Source organism: Mustela nigripes, chromosome 13 (genome assembly GCF_022355385.1).
Source record: "Mustela nigripes isolate SB6536 chromosome 13, MUSNIG.SB6536, whole genome shotgun sequence".
NCBI lineage: Eukaryota > Metazoa > Chordata > Mammalia > Carnivora > Mustelidae > Mustela > Mustela nigripes.
In genome coordinates this window covers 143,114,545-143,125,512 of record NC_081569.1, presented here as the reverse complement: position 1 = coordinate 143,125,512, position 10,968 = coordinate 143,114,545, and the positions used below count along the sequence as shown (strand labels likewise).

The window sequence follows — 10,968 nt, the reverse complement described above, 5'->3', positions numbered from 1 at the left end:
GCCACCTGCTGGCAAAGCCCTCCTGACAGTCCCAACCCCCAACCACACCCACCCTGACCCCCAGAGTTTAACCCCTTCCCCTGCTTTGTTTGCTCCCACCGTGCACTTCTCACCTGCACAGTCTGTGCCTGGTTCCCTGCCCCAAGGACAGGCCGGGCTGCCCCAAATGTCTGGGTCCTCAGCACCAGGAGGGGCATGGTTTGCACTTGCTGGGTGGGAGCACCCCGTGAGAGGCTGGCAAGGAGGGCAAGGTTCTGAGAATCGGGCACAATCAGCCCCCACCTGCACACTCCCTCCTGGGGGTCATCAAGAGCTAAGACCTCCAGCAAGGCTGACCCGGGTACCCTCACACCTGAGGCCCCGCCTGGAGGCAGGGCCATCCCCAGGCTGCCCCGTGAGCCCAGAAGCCTTTTGGCAGAGTGGGGCACTGGGTCTGGGCGGTTGGCCTGTGCTTGGAGCAGCCTTGCAAACAGGGCAGGCAGCTCCCAGCCTGGAGGAGGTGTCCTAGACACCTAGTGAAGCTTCCCACCAGCACTTCCCATCTTACTCTTCCCGGCCTGCAAGCTGGTCTCCTGCCCCAGGCCTACCCACTCCCACCTGGCAAGGCTTCCTGCTCTGCCTCCTCCAATTTCCACCCACCCTTCCAGCCCCTGTATGACTGTCACCTCTTCTGAGGAGTCTTCCAGGATTACAGCAGAGATTTCTCTCCCCTTTGGCCTCTGGGGTCACAACCTAGGGGACCACACAGGGTGGGAGAAGGTCCCTGGTGGGCAGGCAGAAGCTAGAGGTCTGTATCCCGAGTCTCATTTCCTCTGGGCCTCAGTTTCTCCACATGTGCAGTGAGCTAGGGTGGGTCAGGAACAGGATCATCTCCCTGGGCCTGGGGTCCCACAGAGCCTGCCTGCCCTCGCTTCCACGTATCAGAGGCAGGGGCCCCACGTTCCTTGGAAGACAGGGTTAGGGCTTGGGGGGGGAAGGTTGGTGGGCCACAGATCTAGAGTAGGGGTGGGGGCCAGGTGTGGGGAAGTCCACCCGCTGTCTGTCTTCACGGAACAAACAGCCCTTCCCTGTCACATGGCTAGACAACATGTGGCCCCCAGGGGCCTGCATCCACCCAGTGCCTGTCGGAAATTCAGGCTCAGTCCCAGGACCCTCGCCGCCCCAGGGGCTCCCGCTGGGGGAGGTGAGCCCCTCACAGGTAGGGAAGGCAAAGCATGGGCTCAGGCAGCACACACCAGGGCTGACGAGGGCAAGGCGGGAGGGCCCTTCCTGGGGGAAGCGGCTGGAGCCAGCCTCCATGGAGACCGAAGCGGACTCTAATCCTGTCCATAGGGCAGGATCCGGGGCTGCCGCCCAGGGACGGGGTGAGCCAGGGACTCTAGGCCTTCAGGGACCCTAGGCCTTGGCGGGGGTAGAGGCAGCAGGATGTGTCACAGCGTGAGTACAGGAATTTCCAGGAAAAACGGAGCATCACAGGGAGCATCTGGGTGAATCCTCGCCCTGTGACCAGCCCCATGCCGCTGACTTGCAGGGGTGATGACACAGACCTGCAGACTCACTCGCCACGGGCGCTGGTGGTACCTCTGGACCCAGGACCCCCTTCTGCAGAACCGAGGCGCACTCACCGGGGATCGCGGGCTGGGCGATGCGGGAGAATAGTGGGGCAGCCCGAGACTGCTGGTGGGAGGCACGGAGACACCGGCGTGGGTCTCAAAGGGTGCACAGGTGTTCCTGGGGGGCTTAGGGTGACATGGAGCTCCAGGCTGAAGCTGAATGGGGCCCGGAGGTTACCTGGGGTGAGACTGATGCCCAGGGGCTTGTGTGGGGCCTGGCAGCACAGCCGAGGGGCCAGAGGGCCCCCCGGACTTCGGACCTGCCCCGGGCCAGGTGTGAGGGTCTCCTGACCTCAATCCTCTAGCTCCCACAGGCCCAGGGATGCGCAGGGCTGTAGTCTAGGCCATCCTCAGGCCGCGTGGAGGGAGGAGGATGCTCGGGCAGGTCCGTGCGCTCTGCAGAGCATGGAGGGTTATGACCTGGGCCAGGGGTCTCACCCAGCTTTCTTCAAGGCCAGCCCAAGGCACAGGTCCCTCCTGTCCCCCAAGCTAGGCATTTGCTCAGAGGTCGGGACGAGTGTAAGAACACTGGGTTGGTGGTTCCAGGGCCCCAGAGAACTCTGATGGGACTCGGTTCCTGTCAGGAGCCTGGGCAGGAGAGGGGAGGCCCCCCAGGCCTCTAAAGCTGCCCCAGGAGCCCAGTCCTCCAGCAGGCCCACCCCACCCGGCTCCTTTGCAAGGACTCACAGGCCTGGGGCTGGAAGGGCAGGCCTGTTTTTGGAGGGGGTGGGGGGGGTTCTTCTTGAGTTCTAGGCCCTTCCAGAAGCACAAGAGGCGGTCCATGCTGTAAATGCCATGCCAGGCCGGGCCGTGAAGGCAGGGTCCAGTGCTCTGGGACACACAGAAGGACAAGCACGCACGCGCACACACACACACACACAGGCAGACCCCCCCTCCCCCTCACTAGGACAAGTGGCCCTTTCTGCAGCTGAGTGGGGGTGGCCACACACTTGCCCCTTTGTCCATCATGTCCCAGGCTGCTGTCTGACAGGGAGAGGAAGCAGCGGGGCAGGGGCTGTGTGTGGGGAGGTCCAGCCTGGACACTGGCACTGGGGAACAAGGGTCTGGTGTGAGGGTCACCGAAGAGACCAGTGAGCATGGCCGAGACAACAGTGTTTATTTCCAGCCCCCCTGCCAGCACCTTCCCTGGGGCTCTTGTCCTAATGGGGGAAACGGAAGCTCTGGAGGACGGGGGAGGCCAAGGGCAGACGCTCAGGCCCTTCATGCAACCGAGGCAGGCGGGGATGCCGGCCGCTCGGCCCAGAGCTGGCGGCCAGGGCTGCTGCCCTCTGTCCCGGATGCGACCCCGTGCCCCTGGCACTCCTGTGAGGGGCAGAGGCACCCAAGCAGCCCCGGGGCTGGCCAGCCGGGGTTCCAACAGCTCTGAGAGGGCTGGGTGGGTTACCTGAGGCACTTCACCATCCCCCTCAGGGTCCTGGCCGCGTGGGCGCTGTTCTCACCAACACGCCAGGGCTCTGGCTGGACTGGGGCCACGGAAGGCACTTCCAGCTGCGAGAGAAGCGCGGCAGAGGAGCAGGGCTGCCAAGGGCCCCCTCCCTTCCATGGGAGGGGGTACAGGGCACCCCCACTTGGCCTGCAGGGCACCTCACGGGGACAGGGATGGGGGTGTGCTCAGGCCTGAGGCCACCTAGAAAGCCTACCTCTCCCGCCCCCAGCCGGGCACAATCAGCTCTGGGGGCCCCCAGTCCCGGTGGTCCTCCTCCTCCTGGCTCCAGCCCTGCTCCCTGCCAGTTTGGGGCTACCTGGAAAGTGGTCAGACCCGGGCCCCACCACCTATAGCCCTTGGTCTCAACAACCAGAAGAGCAGGAGACTCTGTAGCAAGAGAGCAGCAGCGGGGGGTGGGGGCGTCCAGCAGGCTGATGGGCCGGAGGCTTTCCTCTCCAGAGAGGCTGCAGGGAGGGGACCAGGCTGTGGGAGGCCCTGCCCCGCCCGCTGCAGGCCCCAAGGTCCGTCTAAAGGCAGGCCCAGCAGGCTCACCGACCATATAAGGTGGCCTGTGGCCAGCTCCCCGCTCCCCGCAGCTCCTGGCGGGAGGCCCACTAGCCCGGGGTCTTGGTAGCAAAGGTCAGGTAGCCCGTGTGGCCCACAGCCTCCTTCATGGGCGTCCCGCTGCGGAAGGGGTGCACGTCGGGGTGCGGGTGGGCCCCCAGGTCGGGCGCGGGCAGGCTGACCGTGCGCACGTTGAACACCTGCGGCAGGACCTCCAGCGTGCTGAGCTCCGAGAAGCCGCGGGCGGCCAGCGCCTGGCAGGTCCGCTGCACTTGCTCGATGCACGGCGAGAAGGAGCAGAAACGCCCACCTGTGGGGAGCCAGGCTTGGGGTTGGAGGGCTGGGGGTGGCAGGGGGGAGGCCGGGCCCCCCACTGTCCCCGGGGCAGCGGGGGTGAGGGGGGCAGGCGTGGGCCCAGACCACGGTGGGGCCGCAGCTCCCCTGGAGCTGCGTACAAGGGACCGCTTAGACCGAGCCCACGACCCTGATTCCGTCTGGACTTGGGCACCGCTACCCTCCACTTCCACAAGGAAGCCAAGGCCTGGGGCCGGGACGAACCACCCATCAGGGGTCAGGGCGGAACCTCTGCCTGGCAGCCGCCAGATCACCCTCCCAGAACAGATCCAGCCATGCAGTGCGGCAGCAGCGGGGGAAGGGGTTCACAGGCGGTGGGAGCTGCTGCTGTCACGGGAAATTAGAGGCTGTCACCTGCTCAGGGGAACAGGAGGCGCCTACTCCGAGCGGAGCCTGACGGCCGAGGATGACAGGGTGCAGGCGGAGCTGACAGCCCTTCCTGCCTCCTCCCACCACGGCCCACCCGCGGTGTCCCTCAGCCTGGCCCGGGGCCAGCCCACATCCCTGTCCTAGCAGGGAGGGTGTGGGGAAGCTGCTGCGGGGACAGGGACGTGGCCGGGTGAGTCCTCAAATGGCCCTGAGGCCTGGTCAGCCACACCTGGGGACAGAGACACCCCCCGCCCCCGACAGGTCTTCAAGAAGGTGTGGGCCTGGAGGAGGCACGAGCAGTCTGAAGCCAACCCAGGGAGGGCGCAGGGTCATCCCCAAGAAGGAACCCGACCCAATGCGTACCACCAGGAAAACAGGCCCCACCAGGCGAGGGCCCAAGCTTGCGGGCCAGCCCAAGTTCCACAGAGCCTGGGGACGGCCCTTCGTGGGGGTCTGCACAGAGCAGGCAGGGGAGCCACTGGAAAATGCAAGGCCCACAAGTAAGTTGGGAGCCTCTGGGACCAACAAGATCAGACACAGCAAGAGCCCAAAGGAGGGAGCTTAGAGGAGCTTGGGGGATGGGGACGATAGATGGCACCCAGGGCCAGCCACCAGGAAGGAAGCTTCCTGACAGGAAGAAGGCCCAAGAGTGTGACCCCCTGGGCTTGGCCCAGGCTGGGCAGCTGGCTCCAGCCTCCATGGGACTGGGACCCGGGACTATGGTGCCTGAGGGCAAAGCTGGAAGGCGTGCAGGTGTGGGGAAGCGAGGCCCACCTTGGCAAAACCCAGGGTCACGGTCACAACAGGGGACCCCCTGGGAACCGTTGCCTGGAGCCCCTCACTCGTGAAGCCGCGCCTTGGCACCTCTTTCGGAGGGGCGGCCCTTCCCCGGGGGCCCCCTGGGCTCCCCCCCTGCTCTCCTGGCTGCACTACTCGGCAGGGAGGAGGGAAGGGGCCCTGCCTGGGCCGGCTCCTTCTCCAGAAAAGGGAAAAACCCAGGGCCTCACCAGCTCCTCCCTGGCAAAGAGCCAACCTTCCCGCCTCCACATCCAGCATCTTCCCTAAAAGGGGCCGTCAGCCGGCTTGTGGCTGGGGGGAAGGGAGACTCTGCTGGCAAGGGCTGGGGTCAGGGGCTGACCTCCAACCCCTGAGATGTTCCCTGGCATGGGCCCCACATCTCACCGAGGTGGAGCTGCCACATTCCCCGGCGGACTCAGACCTCACGTCCGCGCGAGAGTGGGACAAGGCCAAGGGGCAGGGTCAGCCGGGGCTGCCTTCTCCCCGACCCTACTCCTTCCAACCTCCCCTCTCATGGGCTGACCTCAATGTTGAGTCCTCAGCCAGCCTGACCCACCCCTATTTTGGGCCAAAAGGGGCCCTGGCCTGGCCAGGCTGCGTGGCCTGGTGGTTTCTGACCCCTCTGGACTTCAGGTGGCCCAAGGCCCAGCCCAGGAGCTTAGCCCCTGGGCCGCACCGGAGCCCGCACTGTACCTTCCACCTTGAGGGCGTCCCAGGCATGGCCCACGGCCTCCCAAGGAGATGGGATGTCCAGGAAAACCGCATCTGCCACCTGGGTCACGCCGAAGCCGCTGCGGCACACGTCGTGGTTGCGCACCGTCACCCAGCGGCCCACCCGATGCTCCTGGAACTCCTCCCGGGCCTTCTCTGCGCGCTGCTGGTGAAACTCCACCGTGTGCAGGTGGCCCGTGGGCGCGATGGTGCGGATGATGGCGTGGGACACGGAGCCACTGCCAGTGCCTGACGGGACGGCACGCATGTCAGGCGGGCCTGCTGGGGACACTCGAAAGAACTCCACCCTCACCCTGAAAGACCCACACAGGCCCCGCGGGGACAGACGATCCCAGTTACTTGGGGGCATTGCTCCCAGAGCGGCCCGTCAGGTCCCGGCCGCCTAGAGTCTGGTTAGCTGGGGCTGCACCAGGGCTGGGTGGGGACAGGAGCTGGGGTTTATTTCTTGAGTCTGCCCTGGGCCTGGGGGGTGGGGGGAGTGGCAGCCCTACCCAATCCCACGCCAGAGGCAGGGTCTGGACAGAGTGGACAGGGCAGCGCGGGCCTGTCCCGTACCCTCCACCCAGTGGCTGGTCCCCAGCCCCTTCCCCCAGCTCCTGGCCCGCTCAGGCTGCCCATCCCTCTGCCCCTCACCCACGTCCACCACACAGGGGCAGCGCTGTCCTCCTCCCCGCGGCCTCACGGCAATGAGCTGGGACGCGGTAACCACCTGGCGACACGGCGCCAGTCTTCCCCGCCATCGTGCCCTGGTTCTCTTCCACCTGTTCTGGCCACTCCTTAGCTGCCTTCAGCCACCCCTCAGCTTGGACTTCCTACCTGGCAGCCCCCAGCGGGGCTACGGCCCCGCCCCCACAATGCCCCCCCCCCCCGTGGTTTCAGATGCCAGCCTTGATGAACACGCTGCAAGGCCATGTCCCTGCCCTCCAGACTCCTACCCAGTGTCCAGTGCACACGCCTCCCCCACCCCTGCCCCAAACAGCTGACCGGCACTCAGCAGGAGCAAGAGCAAACCTGGGCCCGCTCCAATCCGAAACCCCTCCCTGTCAAGCCTTCCCAGCCCAGTCAAAGTCGCCCAGAGCTCAGCCAGACACCCCGAAGCGCGCTCGGTACCCCTCTCCACCCAGCATTCAACCCACTAGTAACTCGTGTCTCCCCTCACTCCCACCCTGCCACCCCGCTGCCTGGGGTGACCACCACCAGCTGGCCCGGCCGCCCTCTATCCCGCCTCAAACACAGCACAGGGTCTCTTCACCTCAGTCACACCTGCCTTCCCCACACCACACCACGCAGGGTCCGACCCCTAATGGCCGTCTGACCTCACTGCCTGCTCTGGCCACTCGGGCCTCCTTGCTGGGCCCGCACTTTGCATGGCTCGCCCTTAGGGAGACGCTCTCCCTCGGCTCTTGGCAGTGCCTCCTTCTCATCATTCCCAGCTGAACATCTTGTCAGAAGTTTTCCCCGACCAAACCAGCTGGAGGGACCCCTGGGAGTCGCCCTCAAACGTGCAGCCTTATGACAATCAACTCAGCACTGAAATGGTGACACTGGGCTGACTCCCTGCTCGGGGAAGCAGAAACCCGACCTGTGCTACTCAGGGCCGGACCCACAGTTCCTAGACCAGGGGCCGGCACAGCAGAGCCCAGAAGCATGCCCACCGCACACACACAGTAGCAGGGGGTGGCACCGTCTTGCAGTCCTACTGTCCTGCCGCCACCATCACCCCAGGTCCCCTGCGGATGAGCAGATGGCCACTGCCCAGCCCCTGCCCACCCTCTGACCCTTCCCATTTCAGAGTGTTTGGCTGGGCAACAGGAACCATCCAATTGTCCACATGCAGAAGGGCGAGATGGCCTCGAGTCCTCAGAAAGTTGGAAAGTTGGTGGAAACTTCGTGACCTTGGAGCCCAGCTGCGCAGCCCATGTCGAACGTGCTGGAAATCTAGGTGCACGCGTGCCTGGGCTGTTCCTGGCTGCGGTGTATGCTTCAATCTCCGTCCTAGCTGGTCCCATTGCCCATGTGTATGTATGTGTGTGTAAGGGCCAAGACGGACCTCGGGCCCCGGACTCGGTACAGTGCTGCCGGCCGAGGATGAGCTTGAGGCAGTCTCCCTACCTACAATGAGCACCTCAGAGCAGCTCTGGCCTCCCTCCGGGAAGGGGTGGTTAGGGACTGCTAGGCCAGGCGCTCCCTGCTCTTCTGTCAGCAAAGAGGTAGGCAACGGCAGTCGGCAGCCAGGCCGGAGCCGAGAGGCACTCTGGCCCTGCCCCACCAAGGCAGGCAGGACCCTCACCGAACACCAGCTCCTGGCGGAGAAAGCGCTGGTCCTGCCCCATCAACTCTCATTCAGGTCACAGCGTCAGCCTCCTAACCAGTTCCACCGCGTCTCACTCCCTGCAGTTAGCCCCCCAGAGACTTCCTGCAAGAGACAGGCGGAGCACCCACAACCGTCCTCAGGAAGGGCAGGCTGGAGGCTGTCTCGATGCTGGGTCGGATCTCCATGTTCACGTCACTTTTCTAGAAACAGAACTGAGGTAGCCCACAGAACTCACCGGATTCACAGACCACAGAGCCAGGCCGGAGCTCCAGCATCATGGTGAGCAGAGCAATGTCGGTGGAGTAGAGGATCTGCGTGCGGTGTGGCAGGTTCAGGGTCCAGAGCTCAGGCGTGGGGTGCAGCACATACACCCAGCCACCGCGGCCACAGGTCACCTTGGAGCCGAAGGGGCGGCCGATGAGGTCTACGGAGTGCCGCAGGACACCATGCCGGGTCTGGGTCTGTGCCCCACGCTGCACGCGCACTGCTACCATTGCACCATGGCCCAGCGACAGGATGGCCGTGTCACCCTCTTTGATCAGCTCCTCATAGGCCACGAAGCTCATGGTGTTGCGACCGGTCAGGTGGCTGGGACCTGGGAGGAAGCGGGTCGACGTGAGTGCGCAAAGGTGCCGGGAGGGTGCACCTGGAATCTGGGCGAGGGCTGTGAGGCCCAGAGCCCCGCGGTGCGAGTGGGGCGGCTGCCTCGGTCCCTGGCTGCACCCTGGCTGGACAGGTTAAACCCTCCTCGGTCTGGGTCACGAGGCCCAAGTCACCGGCCCTAATCACAGAGGGAGGAACGGAAGCGGGGCCACGGCGGAGGACGGGCCCAAGGTTTCCCACCAAGCAAGGGCCGGAGCCCAGCCGACTGGCTGCCATGCTCCGGGGGCGAGATGAGGGCCCGGCCGCCGCGGGGCAGCGGCCGCTGGTCTGCGCGGTCACCTCCAGGCCGGGCTCCATTCCGCGAAGCCCCCCTCCCTGTCTCCCCCCGAGCGGGCTCTCAGGGGGATGCAGGAGCCGTCAGGGCGCCCCGGGAGGGGTCGGGGTGCGTCAGGCCGGGTCGGCACCCGGCGGGGGCGGCCGGAGCACAGTCTCACCCGCCTCGCGCGGCGGGGGCAGCTCCCGGACGCTCCGCACGTGCCGCCGCGACGGCGGCTCCACGCTTCCGGCTCCGGCCCGGCGCCCGCCGATGACGTCACGGCGCCCCGGCCCCCCGCCCCCCCCGCCCCCCGCGCGGGACGCCGGGACCCGCGGGCAGCCCCGCCCGGCCGCCGAGCGCGCCTCCTGGGCGCCTTTCCGTCCGCGGCGGCTTCCCTGTTTACACAAGCTCGTGCGGGGACCCTCGGGGGGCTGCAGCGTCCCCGCGGCCGGGCTGCCGTGGGCGGGCACCGGGGCTGGGCTTCCCGGCAAGGCCGGCCCTCGCTAGCTGCCCAGGCGCGTCGAGGCGCTTTGCCTCGGCCGTGGTGCCCGCGGGACCGCCCTGGGAGCCCCTCGGACCGGGCCCCGGGGTGGACTCCGGAAAGTGACGTTGCAGACCGGTGGGTTGTCCGGGAAGGTGTCCAGACGGCCTTAGGCCGGGCCCGGGCTCCCCCGCGGGCACGTCCTCCACTGCAGGGAAGCCGTGGGGCAGGGGCAGGGGAGGGGCAGGTCGGTGGTGCCGAGACGCAGGAGCTGGGTTCGCGCTGGGGTCCCGGAGGCCCAGGCGAGCGGCCTGAGCGGGGGCTGGGGGCTGGGCAGCGGGAAGGCGAGGGCCAGAAAAGGGAAGCGCAGCCCTGTTCTGTCTCAGCCCGGCTGACTCAGAGCCAGCTCCTCGGTGGACAGTGGGGGAGGGAGCACGACGGGGCCGTGGGACGCCTTTCTGCGTCTCCCAGCTTCCAGCAGCCAGGCCTTGGCCTGTTGGCCTGAAAGGGATAGAGACTCTCCCGCCGACCCCTGCTACCCAGAGGCTGAGTCAGGGCTTAAACCAGGGCCAGCTAGCAATGACCCCCGGGCCACACCCCAGGCCCACATAGCTCCTGCCTGGCAAAATGGGAGTGGCCAGGCCTGCCAGAGGGTCTGTGGCCCTTGCCATGGATCCCACAAAATCCGTGGTGGAAACCCCTGCCTAGCCTCAGGTCCACCGCCCCCACCCTGCCCCCACCATGCCCCTGCCCTGGCTGGACCTCGGTCTGGGAACCTTCCTTGGGGGGTGGTAAAAAGTTAAGGGGACTTAGGCGGCCTCCCATTCCCCGTGGTTCATGTTCCTCTGGGATCAGGTGCCTGTGAGTCTCATCACGGTCTCCCTGCCTCTCTGCCCCTTGCTCCCAGCACTGCGACGAGCCGCCCCATTTGCGGCTGCCTCTGTTCCAGGTGATCTTCGCTCCTTTCGTGATGCACCTGCCTGAGTCACCGCCTAATCGCTCCCCTGGGAGATGTCAGCGTTCCACTTCTGGGGGTTCCTCTTCCTCAACCTCTCAGCTGCAGTACGGAGCTGGGGCTGGGCGCCTACTAAGAGTCTAAATTAGAACTTGGTGACTCCGCCGTGGTTTCCTGTGGTCCCAACTTCCCACTTGCCTCTGTCCGTAACTGGCTGGCCCAGCTCCTTCCTCCAGGCAGCCTACCCAGAGTTGTCCGTCTGTCCCATCCACACCTGCCCCAGCCCTCAGTCTGTGTCCTCAAAGCACCAGCTTCTCCCAAGCTCCAGCTGATGACCCAGGTCAGGTGGGCACCTTGCTTTGGGCAGAGTTTACATATTGAGGCTTCACTAACAAGAACTGATTCTGTATAAGCCCAGCTAA

General features: G+C 66.0%; 1 protein-coding gene across 2 annotated transcripts; it reads right to left on the bottom strand.

Annotated features, from left to right (window-relative positions):
- Positions 1–2,714: 2,714 nt before the first annotated feature.
- Positions 2,715–9,386, bottom strand: TRMT61A (tRNA methyltransferase 61A). Of its 2 annotated transcripts, none has more exons than XM_059374074.1 (4): positions 9,289–9,386; positions 8,427–8,786; positions 5,839–6,105; positions 2,715–3,934 (listed from the first exon to the last, which is right to left on the bottom strand). In XM_059374074.1, the coding sequence occupies exons 2-4, from the start codon at positions 8,755–8,757 to the stop codon at positions 3,675–3,677; spliced, it is 858 nt and encodes a 285-aa protein (XP_059230057.1). In that variant the 5' UTR covers positions 8,758–8,786; positions 9,289–9,386; the 3' UTR covers positions 2,715–3,674. The 2 variants fall into 2 exon arrangements, with proteins under 2 accessions (XP_059230057.1, XP_059230058.1); XM_059374075.1 differs by lacking the exon at positions 9,289–9,386 and adding an exon at positions 9,134–9,282.
- Between the last annotated feature and the right edge of the window lie 1,582 nt (positions 9,387–10,968).